Genomic DNA, 25463 nt, shown 5'->3' on the forward strand with positions numbered 1-25463 from the left:
TTACTCTATCAGCATGTCTGATTTTGCCCTTTGAACCTTCAGTATAAAGGAAATACAGAAAACCAGCATACAATATTAGCTATGCAGGAAAAAAATACCATGGCCACCCAACAACTGATCAATGCACAAAGGGGTATTCAAGAAACAGCAGACCACATGTTCAAGATGTAGAAATGTGAGAGTAACATAAAACATGTTTCCTGTAAGAGCCCTGCATGTGTGCAACACGGTCAGTCATAGAAAAAAAATCCATTACATTTCTGACAGGGCGGTTATTCATGTTATTTACAGAATATGCCTTGTTTTAACATTTATAGAACATGATAAAACCGGGCTAAAACCAGAACCTAAGAAATCAACTGTGATCTAAAATAAACTACTGCTGATATTATGTCATGCTACTAAAATCACATCACATGATGTTGTTGTGTTGCTAAGATTGTGCTTTATTTATTTTTTTCCTAAACAAAGTATGCTTTGGCCACATCACTTCCTGTCCTGGGATATACAGCATTTTTCTCTTTCGCGATAAGCGGGGTCCCACCTCTCAGTCCCCCTCGTCATTCTCTGGGGGTTTTAACTCCTCCAGATATCCAATTAGGAACTCAGATAAGAACTACTTTCAACTACTTTCTATTAGAAGCGCAGACCGACAGATAAACACACCCTTGGACATTTGAAAATCATGTTACAGCAAGACAAAGCTGCTTTGACGCGTTGCAGGAGAACCACAAATCCGTAGAGATGCACTTAAAAGGACATGCCAGACATGAAAGAAACAATACTTATCCTGCTGAGATATTCATATCGCATTTCGAAGAACTGGCACAATGATTTATCGCAAACATGCTCACCAAGGCTGCTTTTATTTGATCAGAAAGTTAAAAAATCTGTAGCGTATGGTCGTTATTACTGGCTGCTTATTTCGTTTTCCATGCATCGCCAATACTTACAACCCTATTAAATGAAAGATTTTTGTACATTTTGAGGATAAAACTCTATAAATTGTAACATTAAAATGTCATTATTAACAGGCCTAAGCTCCAAATTATCAGTCTCACCAGTCTAAATATCTAAAACTGTTATGACCAATATGGACACAGCCAGGGCCATAAAGGAACATTTTCACTCTTTGCAGGCGGTTGTTTGGGTTTATGGTTTTCTAAATGCCAGGCAGCAATTGTCTCAGTCTGAAAAAGAGCCATCACTGTTGTGTTAGTGTGATTTCACAGTGAGTCATCAATCGGCCTTATTGGTGGCACTGAACCAAATGAAACTCACATATTTTGCTGAGCATTGTTGCTGAATATGATCAATTATTGACATGTTTAGAGCTTTACTAATCGGTCGGACTGTGAAAAACATTTGGAGTACTAAAAACTGGCAACAATTATAACGAATTAAGTTCAAAACTCTCTGAGGAACAAAAGGCGTTTGTGGTTGTCCAAACTGAACCAGGTTTTCCAGGGCAAGAATTTTGACAAAATTCATGTTTGTTCATATCATTTCCTGTCAGTTAGGTGAAATATTAGGGTAATATCTTAAATAATACTGCTTGTATGTATCTTTACCACCTATTAACTTTAGTTTGTCAAAATATTGCACCCTTCCTGCTTACAAAGTCCATCTCTATATGATTTAGCAGCTTTCAGTTTTTTCCGTGGCAGTTTTTTTTACGGCGTATTCAGTAGTACATGAACTGTGCAGTCAATGCCGTAACTGACTAAATCGTGACGTAAGTGCAAAGCCCCATAGGGCTGTAGTGCTACAGTAATGTGCATTTTCTCAGCTTATTGTTCACAGCATCTCAGCATCACTGTTTACAGCTTAAAGGGGGAGTTCACCCAACAAATGAACATTCTCCCATTATTTACACACTCACACGTCATGCCAAATGTATACGACTTTCTTTCTTCAGTGAGACAAAGGAGTTATTTATAACTGAATGACCAAGAAATGAATTTTCCATACAATGAATGGTGATCACAGCTATTTTCAAGGTGAGATTTTAGTGAATAATGCGGTTTTAGAAGTCTTATCGACTTTTTTTGGGATTGACTACTTCTTGTCAACATTCTGTGAAACTTTTCCTTTTGAGTCGTAAGAAAGAGTACTGGTTTAGTAAGACATGAGGGTAAGTAAATGATGACAGAATGTACTTTTTATCCAGATAAGAAATTGTATAATTAACTAAATCATATGATTGTTCATATAATGCTCATCTTGATCATTTGCTAACTACTCACCAATGTTAATCTCATCATCTGTCTCTGCATCTCCGATGCATTCAAACTGGAAATCCTGAAGTGACTGGGAAAATTTCTGCACAGCTGCAGAAAGATCTGGCAAAGAGACAACCAACAGAGTTATGTGATGGAGCTTCGTTAAAGTTTGAGCATATTCACTTTGAATTATCAGTTATTAATATAAAATTATACAAGCTGTGATTCATTCAGACTGAAAGGGAGGAGATGACATCAGAAATACTTTAATAGTCTATTAATGCATTAGTGCAAAGCCAGATTTAGGTCTTTTTGTTAAGACATTCACTGCCTTTTGTTCGGTACAAAAGCCCGAATGAGACTTCTACCAGACTGCTTTGTGGCTGAGAATAAATGAGAAAGTTTTGAAAGAGAATATTGTTGAAAATAACAAGAAAAAGTCAAGGCTGATTGCACATAAATGTTCAAAGACTAAGATTAGTGCAAAGCAAATGTATCTAGAGAAACGCAGGAGGAGCCATGCTGGTGAAGTGGCTGATAACAGCATATCTAGCAGAGACTTGTCTCCTTTCTGATATCACATCAGATCCCAGCTGTATAAACAAGCATTAAATTATGGCATACACCAACTCTGCACATGCTCACTTCGTAAACCTGTTTGAGAGTGGTTAATGTAACCCTGGACTACAAAACCAGTTCTAAGTAGCATAGGTATATTTGTAGCAATAGACAACAATACATTGTATAGGTCAAAATGATAAATTCTTCTTTTATGCCAAAAATCATTAGGATATTAAGTAAACATAATATTCCATGAAGATATTTTGTAAATTTTCTACTGCAAATATATTAAAACTTAATTTCCGATTAGTAAAATGCATTGCTAAGAACAACTTTGGACAACTTTAAAGGTGATTTTCTCAATATTTAGATTTTTCTTTTGTTTAAATACTTGTATCTGGACCAAATATTGTCAGATGGAAAGCTGATTTATTCAGCTTTCAGAGGATGTATAAATCTCAGTTTTAAAAAAAAATGGACCCTTATGACTGGTTTTGTGGTCCAGGGTCACAAATTATAAAGATTTGTTTTTTGGGAGTAAAACTTAAATGTGTCTTTGAAGACCCTATACATATTGAACTTAATGTTAAGTACTTAAATGAAATGTTTTAAAAGGGCAAAAAGTCAGCTACTAGTTTGTCACAAGTCGTTTTTTGATTCTTAAAATATATCTATTCTGATATATATATGAATTTTCATTAGGATATGTAATATATTTTCTGGGAATCTTAATATATTTAAATAGCACAACAAATCTGAGCTTTCTCGCTTACGAACCTCAATAAATCATTTATTATCTTAGATTTAAAAACACACACGTCCTGTAACTTACTTTTAAGCGCACTAATAAGCATATTTCCATCTTTGATTAGTTCCTTGATGAATTTATTAGTAAGATCCAGCTCAATTTCGTGGCATTTGAGTCGTTCTCTGAAGTCAGGACTGTCCAAAAAAGAATCACTGAATTCCAGCGCCGGGAGTCCCATTGTAAAAGTGCGGATGAATGAAACAGTCAAACAAAACCTCACGAACCGCTTTAATCCTTGGAAAAAGTAGATTTCTTAATAAGAGTAAACTTTCCACCGTTACGAGTCCCGAAACTCCGTCTCCCGAAACCCCACTTCCGGCATTTTGTTTCCCTGCTCAATCACTGAGAGGTTCAGTAGAGCGAGAAAGCGAGTGGAGCGGTGACTCCTACTGGTCTGATCCCGCTCACCTACAGTAAAACATGAGGACATGATTAGGCGACTGTTTGGTATGTAGGCTACTACACCCTCCTGAGGCGACTCTAGAAGTTGTAACATCTCGGTGTAAAAATATGATGGATTTACAAGGGGGAAAAATACAGTTTTAAAGGTAGGAAGCTGACATGTTGGATTTTATTTGGATGGATATTAAGTTATTAGATATTATTAGATATTAAGAGATTAGATATTAAAATCTGAATCAGCATATATTTTCTTGTTTAATTTGATATAAAACTTTCACAGAAACACTAGAAGAAATGGGAAAGAATTAGAAAGGGCTCACAAAGATTGAACAAAATTATGTTTTAAACATAAACATTAATGTTTACAGTGGAACTACAGTTGAGGTCAAAAGTTTACATACATCTGATCTTGCAGAATCTGCTAAATGTTAATTAATTTACTGAAATAAGAGGGATCATACAAAATGCAAGTTATTTTTATGTAGTACTGACCTGAATAAGATATTTCACATAAAAGACGTTAAGAGAAAATAATAGTTGAATTTATAAAAATGACCCTGTTCAAAAGTTTACATACACTTGATTCTTAATACTGTGTTGTTACCTGAATGATCCACAGCTGTTTTTTTTTATTTTTATTTTTTTATTTTTTATTGAGTCCCTTGTTTGCCCTAAACAGTTAAACTGCCCGCTGTTCTTCAGAAAAATCCTTCAGGTCTTACAAATTCTTTGGATTTTCAGCATTTTTGCGTATTTAACCCATTTCCAACAATGACTGTATGGTTTTGAGATCAATCTGTTCACACTGAGGACAACTGAGGGACTCATAAGCAACTATTACAGAAGGTTTAAACTGCTCACTGATGCTTCAAAAGGCAACACGATGCATTAAGAGCCGGGGGATGCAATAAGAGCCTTAATGCATCCTTAATTTGAAGATCAGGGTAAATGTAACTTATTTTGTCTTCTGGGAAACGTAAGTATTTTTTGTAGCTTCTGAAGTGCAGTACTAAATGGGAAAAAAAGAAAGAAAAAAGATATTTAGGCAAAATAAGAAAAATTTACACATCTTCATTCGGTTCAAACGTTTACACCCTTGGCTCTTCATGCATCGTTTTGCCTTCTGGAGCACCAGTAAGTGTTTGAGCCTTCTGTAATAGTTGCAAATGAGTCCCTCAAAATCATACATTCATTATTGGAAAGGGTTTAAATACACAAAAACGCTGAAAAACCAAAGAATTTGTGGGACATGAAGAATTTGTTTCTGAAAAACAGTGGGCAGATTAACTGTTGAGGACAAACAAGGGACTCGACTATCCCTAGAATTTTATGATAGCCAACTTATATAAAAAGTTCTAATTTATTTCTTTTTTGTTACAATGCTGGGATAGGTTTCAGAATCCCTGCAACCCTACATAGGACAAGCAGTTTGAAAAAAAAAAAATGGATAGATGGATGTTCCTGAGCCTGCTGATAAAAAAAACTTGAAAAATAAGAAAAGGCTGAGGATAGAGAAGAATCCAACATGTGTTTGTGTCAGATACCAAACGGCTTTCTCGATTAATGCACTGTGTTCTTGTGGACCTCTGTTCCGCAAACCAAAAGGAAAGACTGCCATCTGTTGACCTAATGATGACAATAAAAACCCAACAGGTTTAAACTCTTACTGCTGAGTTGTCTATAGTCTTCTGTTTGCCCTCTATGGCTAATGAAGAGCTTTTACTATAGCAAGTTAACAAAATAGACAAAAAATAGATGTCTTTTTATTTGCCAATGTTATTCATGTGTTTGTCAAATTTTCCTCAGGACCTTTAAGTCATGTAACTTGCTACTGACAGCTGAGGCAACTATTTTTAACATGACCCACAATCCTGTTCTTTAGAAAGGGCTCTTGGAACAAGCAGGGGAACGTCTTAAGACATGGTTCACCCTTTAGGTAAGTCGTTTGGCAACGTTAAGGTTCGGCTGTCAGTGCTGTCTGCAACTGCTTGCCCTTAAGGATACAGCAAGGTCTTACAAAGCCAGGTACTTTTATCAGGTAAATATGTGTTTTAGCACAATGTAATATACAAATGCATATAGATAATTGTGTTTTAATTGACCAATATTTGTATACTACCTTTTTTCCCAGAAGCTGCTGTTGCACATTGACACTGCTTCAGAAAACAATGGTATGTTCATTTAATTTTCTTATTATTAAAATACTGTTATAAAAAAGGGTTTGCACTTACGTACCTAAACTAAACTAAAGTTAATAGGTGGTAAAGATACATACAAGCAGTATTAATTAAGATATTAGCCTAATATTTCACCTACCTGACCAGAAATTATAAGAACAAACACAAATGTTGTCAAGATTCATGCCCTTGAAATCCTGGTTCAGTTTGGCCAACCATAAACACCTTTTGTTCCTTAGACAGTTTTTTTCCACTCTTAGCCTTGATTTGTTTTAACTTTTAGCAGTCTATAGTATTTGAATTTGTTTTCCCTGGACCAATTAGTACAGCCCAAAACTACAATAACTGACCATTTTTAGCAGCAATCATCTGGTAGCATTATATTATGGAGCATTGTGATATAATGAAAACTACAATGTAAATATTTTTGTATTTAATTGAGCAAAGAACAAGATGATATAACTTAATATAATAGCCCAAGATTGTTTTTTTGTGGCTTTTAGTCCACATATTTTAGATTTGAGACTATCATGATCCCAGCCTCTGTTCCCCCCTTGTGTTTTGTACTCTTATTTTGAAATGTATTTCCCCCAGTGTTTCTGTGCTCCCTTCCTGTGCTCAATGACAACTAATCACCCTCACCTGTCCTTGTCAACCCTGGTCAATGCTGCGTTCCAGGCAGGTTTTTGAGCCCATAAATCATGACTTCAAACCATGACAAGTCATGCCAAACTGCCTGAGCACATTTATTATTATTATATTATTATTAATTTGTTTGCAACGTTATATTGTCCTTAAGTCTATTTTTCACCGTGTACCCACTTGCATAAACACTGCATCCGTAGGGGCTGTTATTGTTGTTTCGCAGGCTATGTGAGGTTAGAACGCGGAACTGGGAGCACATCGATCTAGTACGAGTTCACGGGTGGGAAGTCATGGGTTTGACTGCCGTTCCAGTGCACTTTCACAGGTAGAAGGTTGGAAAAACATGGGTATCGGGTTGCCTGAAACGCTGCATAACTTGTGTATATATACCCCTGTGTTTCCTTGTTTCATTGGTCAGTCATTGTTACTTGTAGATGCTTATGTTCCGTGTTGTTCTGTAAAATAACCCTGCTGAAAAAAACTATAGAAACCATCACAGAAGTTCTAATGGTTTCCACTACAAGTACCATTACAAACATTACAAACCATCAACTTTTAAACCATTAAAAAATGGTTTTCTGTTGTGTGTTTTTAGACTCATTCCATTAGGATTTAGTGGTTTTAACAAGCCACCAATAGAAGGCGACCAATTATCAGTAGAAACCCACAGGGTCCGTTACAGTTTCCATTAAAACCAATACAAGTTCCATTATAACCAGTAAAACCATTACAAATTTTGTTTTCAGTAGGGAAATCTTCCCTTTAATTGGATCTTCCTCATCTCTCTTTTGGCCCCAGCATTACAGAGGCAATTCATATGCTGCTGTACTCATAAAAGTTAACTCAAAAGCCGACATACCTAAATTAATCAATTTTCGTCCAATCAATTCTATATAGAATGAATTCTGTGCTTGTTTTTATGAGATTCCAATTTGGAACCAGTGCAAGTTGCTTTGTTGTGCTTGTCTATTGTGTTTTCCCACAGAGCCGCTATAGAAGATCCGGTCCGAGGCTTCACAGACATTGTGAGACCTGTTACAGTCGCCGTTGCAAAGCCTCCATAGAAGTGTCTGTGTCTTGCATGGTCATCAACTGCCGTTTGCTTTGTGGGGCCTCCTTCCACATGTGTAAGGAGGATGAACACTCTCTACTGTGTCCCAATGAGAAGGTACCTTGCCTTAACGCTCACTATGGCTGCCCTTTCACCATGTGTCGCTCTCGGCTGGCCAAACACCTCGAGGTGTGTCCTGCAAGTGTCGTCTGCTGCTCGATGGAGTGGATCCGTTGGCCTCTTGAGAACCCAGATGCCCCCTTGTATACGAACCTACTAAAAGAGCTCCACGAGCAAGAATCACTTGACCTTTCCATGGCACTGAGAGACCAGAAACATCTATGTGCCAGGTTGAAAATGAGAAGATGCTTTCCTGAGTTGATGGAGGAACAAGAAGAGGAGCCTGCTCCAGTGGAAGAGTATGATGATGAGGACGGAGCAGTGGGAAAAGAGATTGTGTGTAATGGGATACACATCAACGGACTTGGAGATTCAGGAGGAGGCTTGGTGAATGGACCAGCGTGTGAGAAAGCTCTAAAAGATGATGTGGTCCTCAATGGTCCTGTTGACAAAGAAAAGTACAATCTGTTTGAAAAGATGTTTAGCATGGAAATGGGTGGTTGCAAGCAGGCAGAGGCAAAGGTGGAGGCATCGAAAGCAAAAGAGAAGACAGGGGAAAAGTCATCTTCTAAAGGTTCCTCAAAGTCACAAGGAGCTTCTGTAGAACCTGAGAAAAAGGAAGCAAACGTATCCCCTGTGGATACCACCAAAACTGGACTGGCACCTTGGCAGGATGGCGTCTTGGAAAGACTCGGGCAAGAGGTGAAACCCAGGGAATTCAACATGTACGTAGTGCATCATGGACGCATGTTGATCGCCTTTGGTCAGATGGATGCTTGCACGCCCAGAGAAAGAGATTTTGTTTATGGGAGCTTGGAGCCGATACCAGTCCAGACTCTACACTCTACATACAAGGCTCCCACTAGTTACAGACAAAAACGCATTCAGCTTAGAGAATTTAATGCAAGAGTATTGACTGAGCACAAGTGCGTTGGGACATCCGACCTGGATCTACCTGAGAAAGATGGCGGGGAGATGGATGAGATGTTTTCAACCCTACTCTGTTATGCTGAGACTGAGATAAGGGGCCACAAAATAAGTGAAACGGTGCCAACCGATGGACTTTATATTGATATCGCAACCCAGACGTATAATTTTACAACAGCTCCCTTTAAATACAATGCAACTCTGACTGATATTACAGAGGGGAGGGATTTGAAACTTCACGTTGACCTTGATACAGAAACGGTTACCCTCAGACACAACAAATCAACCTCAACTTTCACGTTTATGTGTGGCCATTTCTTCCGACGGGATGAAATCGCCTCCCACTTTAAGAACGTGCATTTGGATATCCAGTCTGGTCTGAGTGGCTGGTTTGAGCAGAGATGTCCTCTGGCCTACCTTGGTTGCACCTTCAGTCAGAGAAGACTACAGCCGTCCACACAAAGGGCCAAAGTCTCCTATAACCAAGACCTTAGTATTTTCACCCTCACACCTGAGGTTCCTGTCTCTCTTATGAGCGATTCACAGACTGTTTCACTAAAGGCATGTGTCAAATATGAAGATTCTCTTAGTAACCTTCCCTTTGAGGTGCTTTGCCACATTGCGAGTTACCTCGATAGCTTTACCCTGTCCCAGCTAGCCCTGGTCTCCAGATTGTTCAGGGATATATGTGCCACGTTTCTGCAGGAGAGAGGAATGGTGGGCTTTAAGTGGTGTAAGAAGTCATACTCTCATGGAGGAGCCCGCTGGAAACCTACCAAAGTAAGACATTTCAGCATTTGTTCAATTGCCATCTGCCTCATTCTTCAATGTGGAAGTAAGATTATGGGCAAGACCTCCAGTTCATTAGCAGCTATATTTCCCCACTCTTACGTAGATTAATGTAGATTAAAAATATATTGTTCTTTTTTTTTTGATTATTTATTATAGCAATAACCAAGCAACTATTTGTTTAATATATATTGCTTTCTTATTTCTGAAAAGATTCTAACCATTCAACATATGCATTGATTTTGATTTTAACGATATAATTTTCTTATATTTCTCTATTGCTTTTTCTTAGGTCTGGGAGTTCAGTACTCTTTTTAGTAAAGTTGGTAACTGGTGTATTGGCGATGCACCATCAATGGCTGAGCACCTGAAACACTGTCCATTCTACCAAACTGAACTGAAAACTAAGCCTTTTGCCCTGGCCAGTATGTTTGACGAGAAAGGAAAGGAGAGACAGAATTTGGTTTCTTTGTTTATGGGACACAAGTGATACTGGAACTGGAACTTATTTTGAAATTTTGGGTTAAAATGTATGATTGGTGAGATTCAAATGTCTACTAGTGAAAATTATTCTATTTACACTACCAGTCAAAAGTTTTTGCACAGTAACATTTTTACGTTTTTCCCCCCTCTTTTTTCTCTCTTCTGCTCACCAAGCCTGCAGTTATATGATCCAAAGTACAGCAAAACTAAATATTTTCCCCATTTAAAATAACTGTTTTCTATTTGAATATAAATTTAATTTATAATGTAATTTATTTCTGTGATTAAAGCTAAAATTTCAGGATCATTACTCCAGTCTTTAGTGTCACATGATCTATCAGAAATCATTCTAATATGCTGACTTGCTGTTCAAGAAACATTTTATTATTATTATTATACCATTCAAAAGCTTGAAGTTAGTGTAATTTTTGGGGGCGAACAAATTATAGAAATTAATACTTTTATTCAGCAACGATGCTTGGAATTGATCAAAAGTAATGATAAAGACATTTATAATGTTTTAAAAGATTTCTGTTTCAGATAAATACTTTTCTTCTGAACTTTCTAATCATCAAAGAGACCTAAAAAAATCTACTCAGCTGTTTTTAACATAATTATAATAAATGTTTTTTGAGCAGAAAATCAGAATATTAGAATGACTTCTGAAGGATCATGTGACTGAAGTAATGATGCTAAAAATTCAGCTTTGAAATAACAGTAATACATTTTAAAACAAAATTACATCATAAGTATAACAACTGGAGTGTAAAAATTTACTTAAAAATTATCATTTCAGGATGTTTGTGTATTTGCTGCATTTTTTTTGCTTTAATGACAGTAGACGTTTCCACATTATCACATTTAATAAGTGACCTAGAATGCAGAATCTTATTTTTGGTTATTTATCAATCATTTCTAGGTTTAAATTATATTTTGAATCCCAGATGTTTAGGTCTTGTGTGTTTGATTTCTAACTGAATTTTGCCTTGTATTCTCTATCTGTAAAACCTAAATGTAGACAATAAAACTTTAAATTAAACTTACAGTGCGGCAGAATGTGTTTCTTCACTTCACCTTAGATTTCTAGCTCTTGTCATATGTTAAGTTTTTTGTTTATTCATGCAAGAATGAAAGGGGATAATAAACCCATATAGTTTTTTTGTGCACCATATGCACAATAATTCTGAATTAGAAAAACACTGTTGAATAAATAGACCTAACAAACAAATGTAAATAAATAATACTGAAAATGTTTAAAAACTAATGACAAGTCAAATTAAAAACTCTTTAAACTTGACACCAGTTATAAACTTAAAGGTGACATATCATGAAAATCTGTCTAAAATTGGGTCCCCAGTGCATCTACCAACCCAGAAAACATAAACAGGAACAACCCAGTAACTTTGTTTTGGTAAGCTTTTTCTGCAAGCTTGTGAAAAAAACGGGCCGTTTAGATTTTGCTTCCCCCATGATGTAAGAAGGGGATTTTATTATAATCTTACCAACTTTTCACTCAGCACTGCCATTTTTTTGCAAGCGACAACAGCGTACCAGTTCCAACGCCATGGCAAAACTGGCTGCACAGACAAGCTAGTGAGTTCCAGCCGCGGAACGTTTTGCATTGAGTTAAGTTTGACAGGAATGCTAAGGGGTTAAAACACATGATTTCGGCAAGAAAGACATAATAATCAAAACCAAACAGATGTTTTTTGGCAGAGTATCTGAGTTAAGAGCTGTAAAGGCAAAGGCCTATTCTGGAAAAGGGGCGGGGAGCAGCAGCTAATATGCATTTAAAGAGGCATGCACAAAAACTTTGTAATAATTGAACTGTGGGGTTTTCTGAGCTGAAACTTCACAGACACATTCTGGGGACACCTGAGAATTATATTACATATTGTAAAAAAGGGGCATAATAGTAAAAAATAAAAATAAAATACACTGCAAATAAATCTGAAAACGCATTCTGTTTCAACTGAAGTTTGGATGTCTTGAAAACACCGGGTACCTAGAGCAGCTGTAGTTACAGAACATGTAACCTGACTCTTGTATGCCAAAGACCTAGTCACACTCCCAGTATATGAAAGTGTCTATTTTTAACTAGTGGGCAGACACAGATATAGGCTCACTCAGACTTTTTGTGACTAAGCTGAACACCAGCGTGGAGCTCACAGTGAAAACACTATGGTAGGTCAACATTTCTTTGCTTTTTTTAAGTGTCTGACAAATGCACAGCAGTCTAAATATGTGCATTGTATCTGCAAGAAGCATTTAAGTTTGTAGCATTAGTTTAATGATATTTCTAAAATACATTTCAGGTTTTACCACTAAAAAGTGGATAATGCAAAAACACACATATGCATATTATGTAATCATATGTGTATACATCATACACTATTAAAAATAAAGGCTCCAAAGTGGTGTTTTTGCAGTAATGCCATAGAAGAACCATTTTTGGTTCCCCAACAGTTCTTAAAAGAATCATTTTGAAAAACATTTTAAAAAATCTAAAGAAACTTTTGCCTCTATACAGAACCTTTTCTGCATTTGAAAGGCATGGGTGTTAGTTTCTTCATGGAACTATCCATGCCAATAAAGAACCTTTATTTTTAAGAGTGTACGCATTAATCCTAAAACTATAATGCTGTTCTTCTACTTCTGAGATTTGACTAGCATGTCATTGACATTCACTTTACAAACTTCTGTCCAGTCTAAAACATTGTACAAACTTTGCATTTCTTCACAGGGTAAACAAAGAACCCAAACATCCAAGCTTCATCGCCACTGCGAGAGCTGCCACAGCCGGCGCTGCAAGACGCCGTTTGAGATTTCGGTGTCATGTGCGATCATGAGCTGCCGCTTGCTATGCGGTGCTGTGTTTCACCTGTGCAAGGAAGAAGAACACATGCTCTTGTGCCCCAACGAAAGAGTGCCTTGTCTCAATGTCGAATATGGCTGCCCGTTCACCATGTGCCGCTCAAACCTGGCTAGGCATTTGACGGTGTGTCCTGCCAGCGTCGTCTCCTGTTCAATGGAGTGGAACCGATGGCCCATCGAAGAGTCAGAGACCTCCGAGTTCTATGAGAACATTTTGAAGGAGAACTACAGTCAGGAACCTCTGGATCTCTCAATGGCTCTGAGGGACCAGCATCATCTGTTTCATTCTCTCAAAATGAAGAATCTCTTTCCTGAACTTATCGAAAAGGTGGCTGAGGAGCCTTCGGTTGCAGAGCCAGAAGGGGCTGTTGGAGGGGTAGAGCTCTTGAATGGAGTTGAGGAAGCGTCTGGGTCTTCAAGTGCAGAAATTGTAGAAGGTGGGCTGACTCAGGAGGAGCGAGAGGAATTGGCAATTCCTGGTGTGCTCGATCTCGAAAGATATAATATTTGGGAAAAAATGTTCAGCATGGAGTTGAGTGGCTGCAAGCATACAATAAAATCTTTGGGGCAAAATCCGGAAACATCTCGCAAAGAAATAAAGCCACATGCAAACCCGAGCAGGTTGGATGTCTTACAGGAAGAGCTGCCAACGGAGATCGAAAGTCAGGACATCCCCACTGACTTGCATCAATACAACTTCATGGACGAGGACAAATTCCTCATCGCTACATCCCTGTTTGCATGTGACACAAGACCCAAGAAGAAACTTGTTTATGAACATTTGGATCCCAAGAAGATTAAAACAGTCCGCACTTTTAAAATTCCAACCAGCTTCAAAGCCAAACAAAGTCGGATTCGAAACCCCTCGCATAACAAGAAAGTGAGCACGAGCGTAGACACATCCGACCTAGGTGTTGAAATCGATGATATGCCAAAATGGGACGAAGTTCAAGCAACTCTGTTGTGCTCTTTGGAGAAGGAACTACGGGGGCATCTCATAGCCGAATCTGTATCCACAGATGCCCTTCTTCTGGACGTTGGAACACAGACATATGATTTCTACTCTGCACCTTTCCAAGCAGAGACCTCACTAGCCGACATCACAGCTGACCGGGCTTTGAAACTTCACGTCCACATTGAGACAGAGAGCGTCACCAGAAGACACAACAAATCCAGCTCTGCGTTTACGTACCTCTGCAACCACATATTCAGACGAGATGAGTTTTCTTCACACTACAAGAACATTCACTCTGACATACAGAGTTGCGTCAGTGGATGGTTTGAACAGCGATGCCCTCTCGCCTACCTTGGCTGCACTTTTATTCAGAGAAGGTTTCAGCCCAGCTCTCACAGAGCGATGGTTTACTACGACAAGGAGCTCAGCACCTTCTGCCTCCGACCGGAGGTTTCAGATGTACTGTATGAAGGTATAAAACCAGTGACTGTGGAAAGAAAGCGTGCAGGCAATACAGACGCTCTGAGCAGGCTACCTTTTGAGGTTCTAGTCCAGATTGCTGGATTTCTTGACAGCTTCACCCTGTCCCAGCTGGCTCTGGTCTCTACTCTAATGAGGGAGGTATGCAGGACCTTGCTTCATGATAGAGGGATGGTTTCACTCAAGTGGGAGAAGAAGGTCTACTCTCATGGTGGATGGTGCTGGAGAGCCAGGAAGAGGGTGAGTTTAAAGTTTTGAATAATCTTGTGTAGAGAAAAGGCTTATTATTTAGAGTCAGAAGTCGGAATCAGACGTTTGTGAAGAAACCTACCTGAACTCATGACGAAAACACACCTGTTGGAACTACTACATACCAATAAGTGCTTATCACTGCAGTTACCAACAGTAAGGAACACTAGAGGCGGTAAAACAGTGAGCACTTGTAATCGTTTTTGTACACAGTTGTGATTACAGCTCCATATGTTTCGCTTTACGGATGCACCACTCAATGGACATTTCAAGTCAAAACTAAAGTGACATGTACAAAACTAACGTCACATTAAACGTATCATACGTTAAAGACGAACACTCTTTTAGTGCCACTCAGTGGACATTTCTGTTGGAAACTGCAGCGATGTGTACTCATAGTTACGTATTTCGTGTTACACGAAAAAGTCTCCCAAAGGTTCCTTTTTCTCATGAGAGCAGGTTGGGAGAAGCGCAATTAAAAGAAACAACATAAATCTTAAAATGTGTTTCTCAAAACGCTTAATACTCAAAATGATGGAGCAGTTCACTTAGTTTGTGTCTGTGCATGAACATTTAAAATAAGAAGCATCTTACACTAATTGACCTTCAAAACGTCTTTAGGTTTGGCAGTTTAGCAACCTGTTCTCCACCGTGGACAGCTGGAGCTTTGACAAACTGCCTCCGATTTCTGAACATCTAAAGGTTTGTCCATACTACCAGATGGAGAACAAGACAGCACCTGTACCTTTAACTGGCGTTCATGAGTGCCATGCGGAGGAAGCACACAGAAATCAGAGTCTAGTCTCCATGTTCATGAAAAACATGTAGCGTTTGTATTATAACAGACAATCCAATCAAATGTTGTTTTTGTTTGACATATATACAAGCACACACACACACACACACACACACACACACACACACACACACACACACACACACACACACACACACACACACACACACACACACACACACACATTCACTCATCTATAATGAAATGCTTTGTTATTTTATTTTGTGGTATGTGCAAAAATAAATAAATAAACCACATTTTTTTCAGTTTTGGCCAGGAATGATTTTTTTGTGTTGAATTTATACCCTGTCCTTTCACCCATAAATGAAATTTCAGTCATCATTTACTCACTCTCATGTCTTACTAGACATGTACTGTATGCCTTCAAATCTTAGATGCTTACTAAGATCCTTTTATTACCTATTGAAACCCAAGTTTGGTAAAGTTTCAGAAGTGACATCTTTGTTTTTTGTTATCCCATAAAATTGTCACTAAGGTAACCCGTAGTGGCAAAAGAGAACACAATTGTGACCCTGGACCACAAAACCAGTCTTAAGTCGCTGGGGTATATTTGTAGCAATAGCCAAAAATACATAGTATGGGTCAAAATTATTGATTTTTCTTTTATGCCAAAAATAATTAGGAAATTAAGTAAAGATCATGTTCCATGAAGATTTTTTGTAAAATTCCTACTATAAATATATCAAAATGTAATTTTTGATTAGTAATATGCATTGTTAAGAAATTAATTTGAAGAACTTTAAAGGTGATTTTCTCAGCATTTTGATTTTTTTGCACCCTCAGATTCCAGATTTTCAAATAGATGTATCTTGGCCAAATATTGTCCTATCCTAACAAACCACATATCAATAGAAAGCTTATTTATTGAGCTTTCATATGATGTATATATCTCAGTTTTGTAAAATTTGACCTTATGACTGGTTTTGTGGTCCAGGGTCACAATTCATTAACAAATAAACAACATTTTAGTACAATAATGCAATGTTTTAGTAGTATTTTAGTATGATGTGATGTGGTCGCTAGCAAAACATTACTGTCCCTACTGAAAATGCGCAGTCATGACCGAAACATGGGATGTTTTGCCAAAAATAAACAATACTAAATTATCAACTAATATGCTATGATAGTGTTTGGTTCAATGTATATTCAAATTAATGAATCCATAGGTTTAAAATCAGTATGATCAACTTTATGCCTTTTACAAAGTAAAATTGTATACAAAATACAACAAATCTTATAAAACACATCTGAAATATTGTTAAAACTGTAATTGTTTTGATTTACCACTGAAAACTTTTTAATAAAATAGAAAAAAAAAATGATTAAAAGGAAAATGTGAGCAAAATCTTAATAGGTCAATAAAACCCTTCTTATTAAATTATATATTACTGTGTTTTGTTAGTGACACATTTTGGGAGAGGACAAATATTCCAAAACTTTCTGAAAATACAATATGAGAATTAACTGCAAAATGTGTATGGATATTATACAATTTGCATACAAAACCTGTACAAAAAGACTATTTTTTCAAGATGTTTCCAACTCTAACTTTGAACCAATTCTGTAGGAAGCCCGATATACAAAAAAAAAAAAAAAATAATAAAATAAAAATCAAATCACATTTTTTTTGGTAATCTTATAGTTGACCTGTTAAAAGGGTTAAGTTGGGTTAAGTGAAGGTTGCAAAAGTGAAGGGGTAGTTTTAAGAAGTAAAACACTGATTTCTGACCTTTTATTAAGACAATAAATGTTTTATGGGGAAAGAAAACACGCTGATGAAGAATGGGGAAGGAAAAATGCATGTGTTGGCAATTTCAACAGATGTTTGATACAGTTCAAATTTTGGAGAAATGAAACAATCACTTTTTTTCTCAGCAGCAGACTTTTTTTTTTTTACCTCATTTTACCGCCCACAATCAGGAAAGGAAGTGTAAAATTTACAGAGGAACACTGGTAAGGCAGAAATTTCTAACTGCTAAAGATTTTATGATTTTAGAATCATAATTGTACAAGTACAGTTAATCTCATTTGTTCTTTGTGATTTATTTTAGATGCTAGGATGCAGCCGCTAGCTTTACTTGCTTTTCTTTGGGTACTGCTTCCCTTTGCTTTCTGTCAGGATGATACATGTGCGATACATGGGAGAGATGGTGTAACGGGAGTCCCCGGCAGGGATGGCTTAACAGGAGCAAAGGGAGAGAAAGGAGTACCAGGTAAGACAGTAATGTGTGACATGCATCCCATATCCATGGGTAGCTGAAAACGATCAGTTAAATAAAATTGAGCTTGCAATTGTATGTGAAGGAACTGAAATAATAGTTTGTGCTCTCTCAGCATTGCAGGATGAGCTGAACAGTATCACCCTGCAGGAACTCAAAGGAGAGATGGGCATCAGAGGCCCTCCAGGAGAACCTGGTTCAAAGGGTTTTATGGGTGCACAGGGTCCAAAGGGTTCCGCTGGTCCTAAAGGTCCTAGAGGATCCAGTGGTGGCAGAGAGGGCAGGGGAGGCGCCGCCGATACGAAGCCAGCTTTCTCTGTGCTGCGAGACCGAACAGAATCTGCTACATATGGCCAACCTGTGATCTTTGATAGCGAACTCAGCAATATCAATAAAGGTTTCAACCTTAAAGATGGCTATTTCACTTGCAAGGTTCCTGGTGTGTATTACTTTGTGTTTCATGCATCGTCTAAAGGACACCTATGTCTCAGACTTAAGAACAACCAAAATTCAGTCAACCTGAATTTCTGTGACTTAAATCCACAATCGCTATCTACTGTTGTGTCAGGTGGAGTCGTACTTCAACTATCTTTAAATGAGAGAGTATGGATTGAGCCTTTCAAAAAAGGTGTTTCTGGCAAAATGGCCAAAAGCATGTCTGCTGTGTTCAATGGATTTTTAATCTAACATAAAACATAGGAGACTTAACATATTAACCACACCGCAAGTGATTATTAATTGTGGTAGAATTGCAGTGATGGCAGCATTTTAAAAACATAAAATGAAAATCGAATCTGTTGCATGCTGTATACAAATTTTGTATTCAGGTATCTTGCAAGATGTGTCTTGTTTTAAACTGCTTTGCTGTCTTTGATAAATGTCTTCAAATATCTAAATAAAGCACATGAACATGACTACACAGTGTTTTTATGATGCTTCATCAATCATCCATGATTGCAGAATGTAAACAATGACACTGAAATGAACAAAGATCAACAACAACAAAAAAAAAAACTAAACAAATTTTGCTGACTATTGCTGCCAAAAATGATCAATTATTGTCATGTTTTGGTCTGTTCTAATTGGTCAGACCAGGAAAAACATTTGGAGTACTATAGACTGACAAAAGTTATAATAAATCAAGGAAAAGAGTACAAAAAAAATATCTGAGGAACAAAAGGCTGAACTAGGATTTCCAGGAAGAATCTTGACAACATTCAGTCAAGTAGGTGAAATATAATATCTTATTTACTGCTTGCACATATTTTATACCACCTATTAACTTTAGTTTGTCAAAATATTATGCCCTATCAGGCTTACTAAATGCTTCCCTATAATTTAGCAGCTTCCACGTTTTTTCTGTGGTGTAAACAGCATAAATCACAGTACATTAACCACACAATAATGCTGTTGTTTACAGTAAAAAAGTATTTTTACAGTGTTGTTGTCAGCAGGGTCTATAAGCTTGCACTGTAAGAAAAAAGTCAAATGCTATGTTATGTATTAAGATTTGTTTGAATACAGTTTTGTGAATGATCCGTGGATAAGCGCAACACGTGCAGCGCAAAAGAGGAACCGTGATTGCCATTTTGTTTGCTTGTTCTTGTGTATGTGTGAACGATTATAGAGCTCACTGTGTAAAGTCGTGTGAGTCCGGTTATCTCCTCGCTCCACAACAAACATGTTTGGTGGTCACATCATTTTTGGAACCCTTTTAGGTTTCCTCTGCCTCTCTCTGGTCTCTACGGAAACGTGTCCTTCTGGAGGGGCACCTGGTTTTCCAGGTATCCCTGGATTTCCTGGACGTGATGGAAGGGAAGGCATGAAGGGAGAGAAAGGAGAGCCTGGTAAGATTTACTCTTTATGTTTTTTATTTATTTATATATTTAAAAATAATTCTGTTAGAATGTTTCAGTTTGTGGGAACCTAACATTTCTTAATTTCTTAACCAGAACATGTTTTATATCTTAAATACCGAATGAAGTTCGGTGTCCGATTCTCTCGCGAACTCGATTCACGAACAAACGACTCTTATGAGTCGGTTCCTTTTGGTGAATCAAAGTCACACAGTGCAACCAGTGTTGCGCATTTTCCAAATGAATCTTTTAAGATGGTTCTTTTAATGAATCATACTAATGAATCAATCAACGTGCAAAGAGATACACGCATAATTATATCATATAATGAATGACAGAAGTTACCACTTTTACACAGTCAATTTTTTTGAACAGTAAGATTTTGAATGTCTCTTTTGCTCTCCAAGCCTGCATTTATTTAATCTAAAGTACAGCAAAACAGCAAAATGTTGGGATATTTAAAATATCTGTTTTCTATTTGAATCTATTTTACAATATATTCATTTCTGTGATCAAAGCTACATTTTCAGTTCATTACTTCAGTCTTCAGTGTCACATGATCCTTCAAAAATCATTCTAATATGCTGATTTGCCTGTTTAAGAGATTTTTATTATTATTATCAATATTTAAAACAACTGGGTATATTTTTCAGAATTATTTGATGAAGATCCAAGATATGCATTTATCTTAAATAAAAAGCTTTTGTAACATTATATACTATATAATTAAAAAAAAGGGAAATGCTGTTCTTCTGAACCGTCTATTAATCAAAGAAACTTGAAAAAAATCTGCTTCTATGGTTTTAAAATAATAATAACAATAATAAATGTTTTTTGCGCAGCAAATCAGAATATTAGAATGATTTCTGAAGGATCATGTGACTGGAGTAATGATGGTAAAAATTCAGCTTTGAAATCACAGGAATAAATTCCATTTTAAAATATATACCAAACAGTTAATTAAATTTTTTACAGTTTTTTGCTGTACTTTGGATCAAATAAATGCAGGCATGGTAAGCAGAAGACTCATTTAAAAAACATTAAATATCTTACTGTTCTAAAACATTTGACTGGTAGTGTGGTTTGTGTTTAAGTTTTGTAAGCCTAAATGTAAAGTAGAAAGCAAAAATTCCCACATTAACAGTAAAACCTGCGATGACGAATACTGTGGAAATATTTGGGTGAACCCAATGATGAAAAAAGTCTAAATGATATAACCTACTAATTAAAAGTAAAAAATGCCTACAGATGTTGAGACAGGGTTAGGTTGTAGTGCTGTATACTGTAGATCTAACATGATGTAAAAACAATTGGTCTGTCTCAACAGGAAAGCCTCTTAAAGCTGATGAAACCATGAAAAGTGGAGAAAGAGGAGAGTCAGGAATCAAAGGAATACCCGGAAAGAGAGGTCTCCAGGGGGATTTGGGCCTAACGGGACCACCTGGCCTCCATGGAGAGCCAGGGGAACCAGGCAGTTTGGACGCTTCCATTTCTCATCTGCAGTCTGCATTCAGTGTTGTACGTAAAACAAGAGCCCATCCCGAGCCAAACTCTCTGATACGCTTTAGTGAAGTTATCACCGATATCAATAAGGATTTCAATATTGCAGAGAGCAAATTTGTATGTAAAATTCCTGGCACTTATTATTTTGTGTTTCATGCATCGTCCTCTGAAAAACATCTGTGTGTAAACCTAATTCATGATGATAAGAAGCTAGCTGTTTTCTGTGATCACATGCAAAAGGGCAACCAGCAGGTGAGCTCTGGTGGGCTAGCAGTTTATCTGAAAGAAAATGAGAAAGTCTGGCTGACGACAGGTTTCTATAATGGCCTGTTTGCAGAAGGGGACAAAGCAGACAGCGTTTTTTCAGGTTTTCTGATTCATGCACACTGATTGATTGTTGCACTGTTCAAAACTATAAAGACATGCTTGTTAATCATACTGTATGTATGCCTTTACTCATGGAAAATGCACACAATTAAGTTTTGAAAAGCTACTGATCAAATAAAATAATGCTTTAGTAAACTGTCTCAGTTTTATGAATATACAGTATCATTTCTAAAAAAAAAAAAAAACATTTCTTTCTAAACAAATCCTACTGACCAACAAATCAAAATAATTAGATAACTATTGAAAAATGACCATCAGATGTGGATAACTTTGCTTCCTTTTTTAATTTCTCAGAAAAGGGATATGGAACTTGCAAACATTAGCAAAATAAAATGTCAGTAACACTAATGAAAAACATAATTCAAGGTTTATCCAAATCAAGATTCTGATGACTATGTGTTTTGTTCCTTCCCTTTATTGTGCAACATTGCACTTCTCCTGTGAAACTGGGAAATCAAATCAGAGCTCTTCATGCAGGCAGGAGAAAAACATTTAATGTAACACTCATCTTCAAGGCCATCCATCTGTATTTTCAACAGCTTTCTTTAAAGATGGTAAGATACATTATAAATCTTATTGTTGTACACGGTACAGCTTAAGTTTTCTTCTAAGTTCTTATTGTAATACATAATTTGATTACAGGAACATTTACATGCAAATGTATAAATGATTTTCCAGTGCCGCTTGTTTTAGAGTTTTTTTTTTAACAGGCTGCACATACGGTCGTCCTCCAACTTACTATTATTTTGTTGCTGGTGGCGTCCTCTGAGCCAGGTACATGTGATGGCCCTGGAAGACCAGGTATTCCAGGAGTTCCTGGTACCGATGGGAAGGATGGTGCAAAAGGAGAAAAAGGAGATCGAGGTATAGTAACAGCACTTATTTTCTATGTGAAAAAGTCACAAATCTGCTCTCTGTTTCTCGTGACTGTTCTAAATAAAGGCAAAGAATCTGATCAATAAATAAAAAGTCTACATTTAACACTTGTGCTGAAAATTCTTTTTGGTGTTCATGGTCAAAAATGACTGGCCTTTATGCTGTTATCTCCCAATATGCCATATTATTATTATTAAATCATGAATTCACTCTTTTTCAGCCTTTTTTTTTTTTTTAATTAGCACAGTTTTTATAAACAGTATGGCTTAACAAGAAATTCATACTCAATTTTTTTGTAGGCCAGTTGTTTTTGACCAGGAGCACCAGAAGTTTTACCAAGTTTATGAAATTTATTTATTTATAAAGCGATAGTTCACCCAAAAATGAAAATGCTGTCATTATTTACTCTCCCCCCAAGTTGTTCCAAACCTGTATGAGTATCTCTCTTCTCGGAGCACAGAACAAGATATTTTGCAAAATGTTGGTAAACAAACCGTTTCTGGTATTTTTGTGTCTGTACTTTCAAAGTAGAGAAACACTCATGCAGGTTTGGAACAACTTGAGGATAAATGATGACAGAATTATTTTTCTTTCTTTCTCTCTTCCTTTTTTTTAAAAAAAGGAGAAGTTCACTTTCATAACAAAAATTCAGATAATGTAATCACCCCCTTGTCATCAAAGATGTTCATGTCTTTCCTGCTTCAGTCGTAAAGAAATAGTTTTTTGAGAAAAACATTTCAGGATTTTTCTCCATATAGTGGACTTCTATGGTGCCCCGATTTTGAACTTTCAAAAATGCAGTCTGAAATCTGATATGTGGTTGTAAATGATCCCAGGTGAAGAAGAAGGGTCTTATCTAACAAAACAATCGTTTATAAATATATATATATATATATATATATATATATATATATATATATATATATATATATATATTAATTACAATTTACTTTTTAACCTCAAATGCTTCGCAACACATTAATATTTTACAATAACTTGTATGCTATGATGCAATTTTGGACCCGCCTTTTATATCTTCTTTGCATGTTCACTTTGCAAAACTGGGTCGCTATGTATATGCTTTTGAAATGATTTTTGAAGTTGAGGGACAGTTTAACTGTCTTAAACCGGAAAAGCAAGTCGAGACAAGCGTTTGAGGTTAAAAAGTATATCAATTGTAATTTTTGTAAAAAATAACCGATCGTTTGGCTAGATAAGACCCTTCTTCCTCGGCTGGAATCATTTACAACCACGTTTGAGATTGTTTAAAGCTGCGTTTAAACTGCATTTTGGAAGATCAAACTCGGGGCACCATAAAAGTGCACTATATGGAGAAAAATCTTGAAATGTTTTCCTCAAAAAAAAAAAAAAATTCTTTACGACTGAAGAAAGTAAGACATGAACATCTTGGATGACAAGGGGGTGAGTACATTATCTGTAGATTTTTGTTCTGGAAGTGAACTTCTCTTTTAAGAAGATTATCCGTTAAGTTTAAGGCTAATGTGAAAACTGGAAAAAGAAAATCCATGAAAGTTAATCTCACTTTACCTGACTGTGCGCATGATTGCAGGTGAGGATGCAGTGCCGATAACTGGGCCAAAAGGAGACCCTGGAATTCGTGGACTCCCAGGCAGGCCTGGTGTGAAGGGGGAAAAGGGACTACAAGGTCCACTAGGCCCACCGGGACCAAAGGGAGAAAAGGGAGATTTTACGGGGGTAGATACTCCAAACCAGTATTTTGTTTTCTCTTACAAAAAAAATCAAAAGTCACTAAGAGTTGTTCAGGACAAATTAATTGCCTTTGAACTCCCAATAATCTCCGCGCCAGATGATGCCTTTGATAGTGCTGGTTACTTTACGGTGACAAAAACTGGCATGTATTACATCAGCTACCACATTTCATCCAATAATGTTGTCTGCCTAAGGATTCAAGTAGGGGAGGAAGAGAAGGTCAGGTTCTGTGATTCACCTGGTATGATAATGGTAACTGCAGGATCTGTGGTACTGCCACTGAAAGTTGAAGATAAAGTGTCTGTACAGACAACTGGATTAAGCTATATCTTCAGTAGAGACACTGACTGCACCTTGACAGCTTTCTTGCTCTTCCCAATGAGTGTATAAGATGATTTTGATCAGCCACACTCTTGTATTTACTCTTTCTTAGATTGTTACTTGCAACCATTGCATGAGAACATCCAATGCTATTGATTAAAACCATACGCTATCATATATTGTTGTTTCTTGACTTATTTCACTACAAGAATAACAAAGTGCATTGTATTATATACTATATATCCAGCAATAGCCAAAAATATATTAAATGGGTCAAAATTATCGATTTTCTTATCGATAACTTAATTATCGATAACTTAATTTGGACAACTTTAAAGGTGATTTTCTCAGTATTTTGATTTTTTTTCACCCTCAGACTGCAGATTTTCAAATAGTTGTATCCTAACAAACTATACATCAATGGATAGCTTTTTTACTCAGCTTTGATGTATAAATCAAGGGTCAATTTAAAAAAAATTGTCACTTACGACTGGTTTTGTGGTCCTGAGTCACATTTCAAACCTTACTGTTTTTACTGTACTTTGGATCAAATAATTGCAGGCTTGGTGAGCAGAAGAGAATTCTTTAATCTTACTGTTCAAATACTTTTGACTGGTAGTGTATATTCTATAACTATATTAATAAATATTTATACATAAATGTAACTAATTTACTTAGTTAAAAGTTCCTAGAATGTTAGTTTATGGTTATTTAAAACTTTCCTTAGAACAATTCCATGAAACAAACTATACAATAACATCAGGGGAACTATAACAGTATGTTTTCTTGGTTATCATCCTTTAATAAATTGAGCTGTTTTCAAACATAAATATCGATACACTGAAACTGGCATGCTTTATTCAGGTTTGATTAAACTAAAGAGTCTCATGCTGAGCACAAGTGCAGCGTCACGTCAGTCTACGGTATTTATTACAGAACGCTCATTGTTCTTGATCCGAGTCCATCACCCTTCAGGCTTTCTATAAAGAATAGAGCAGCCATGGCAACAG

General features: G+C 36.7%; 6 protein-coding genes across 10 annotated transcripts in view; 5 read left to right on the forward strand and 1 right to left on the reverse strand.

The window, feature by feature from the left end:
- The window catches only part of arhgap42a (Rho GTPase activating protein 42a), a 32803-nt gene extending 28853 nt beyond the window's left edge, over positions 1–3950 (reverse strand). For both annotated transcript variants that reach the window (XM_073824099.1, XM_073824098.1), the window contains exons 1-2: positions 3616–3950; positions 2247–2342 (exon numbers count right to left, since the gene is read on the reverse strand). In XM_073824099.1, coding sequence (XP_073680200.1) covers positions 2247–2342; positions 3616–3769 — 250 coding nt within the window. In that variant the 5' untranslated portion in view covers positions 3770–3950. The remainder of the gene's footprint in view (positions 1–2246; positions 2343–3615) is intronic.
- A 1774-nt stretch (positions 3951–5724) lies between these two features.
- On the forward strand, positions 5725–11219 carry fbxo40.2 (F-box protein 40, tandem duplicate 2). 4 transcript variants are annotated; one of them, XM_073825183.1, is made up of 4 exons: positions 5726–6031; positions 6125–6164; positions 7801–9693; positions 9995–11219. In XM_073825183.1, exons 2-4 carry the CDS (start codon positions 6162–6164, stop codon positions 10190–10192), a joined length of 2094 nt encoding a protein of 697 aa, XP_073681284.1. In that variant the 5' UTR covers positions 5726–6031; positions 6125–6161; the 3' UTR covers positions 10193–11219. The 4 variants fall into 4 exon arrangements, with proteins under 4 accessions (XP_073681282.1, XP_073681283.1, XP_073681284.1 ...); XM_073825184.1 differs by having other exon boundaries at positions 5726–6018; XM_073825181.1 differs by having other exon boundaries at positions 5725–6031; positions 6125–9693.
- A 1097-nt stretch (positions 11220–12316) lies between these two features.
- On the forward strand, positions 12317–15656 carry fbxo40.1 (F-box protein 40, tandem duplicate 1). Its single transcript, XM_073825003.1, has 3 exons — positions 12317–12369; positions 12929–14734; positions 15365–15656. Exons 1-3 carry the CDS (start codon positions 12367–12369, stop codon positions 15569–15571), a joined length of 2016 nt encoding a protein of 671 aa, XP_073681104.1. The 5' UTR covers positions 12317–12366; the 3' UTR covers positions 15572–15656.
- Positions 15657–17412: 1756 nt separating this feature from the next.
- On the forward strand, positions 17413–18693 carry c1qa (complement component 1, q subcomponent, A chain). The gene is made up of 3 exons (XM_073824920.1): positions 17413–17513; positions 17612–17773; positions 17895–18693. The coding sequence occupies exons 2-3, from the start codon at positions 17620–17622 to the stop codon at positions 18464–18466; spliced, it is 726 nt and encodes a 241-aa protein (XP_073681021.1). The 5' UTR covers positions 17413–17513; positions 17612–17619; the 3' UTR covers positions 18467–18693.
- Positions 18694–19393: 700 nt separating this feature from the next.
- On the forward strand, positions 19394–21660 carry c1qc (complement component 1, q subcomponent, C chain). Its single transcript, XM_073824945.1, has 2 exons — positions 19394–19626; positions 20963–21660. Exons 1-2 carry the CDS (start codon positions 19461–19463, stop codon positions 21526–21528), a joined length of 732 nt encoding a protein of 243 aa, XP_073681046.1. The 5' UTR covers positions 19394–19460; the 3' UTR covers positions 21529–21660.
- A 293-nt stretch (positions 21661–21953) lies between these two features.
- Positions 21954–24630, forward strand: c1qb (complement component 1, q subcomponent, B chain). Its single transcript, XM_073825016.1, has 3 exons — positions 21954–22079; positions 22236–22389; positions 23972–24630. Exons 1-3 carry the CDS (start codon positions 22077–22079, stop codon positions 24520–24522), a joined length of 708 nt encoding a protein of 235 aa, XP_073681117.1. The 5' UTR covers positions 21954–22076; the 3' UTR covers positions 24523–24630.
- Positions 24631–25463: the final 833 nt, after the last annotated feature.

The sequence above is a fragment of the Garra rufa genome, chromosome 19 (assembly GCF_049309525.1).
Source record: "Garra rufa chromosome 19, GarRuf1.0, whole genome shotgun sequence".
Lineage (NCBI taxonomy): Eukaryota > Metazoa > Chordata > Actinopteri > Cypriniformes > Cyprinidae > Garra > Garra rufa.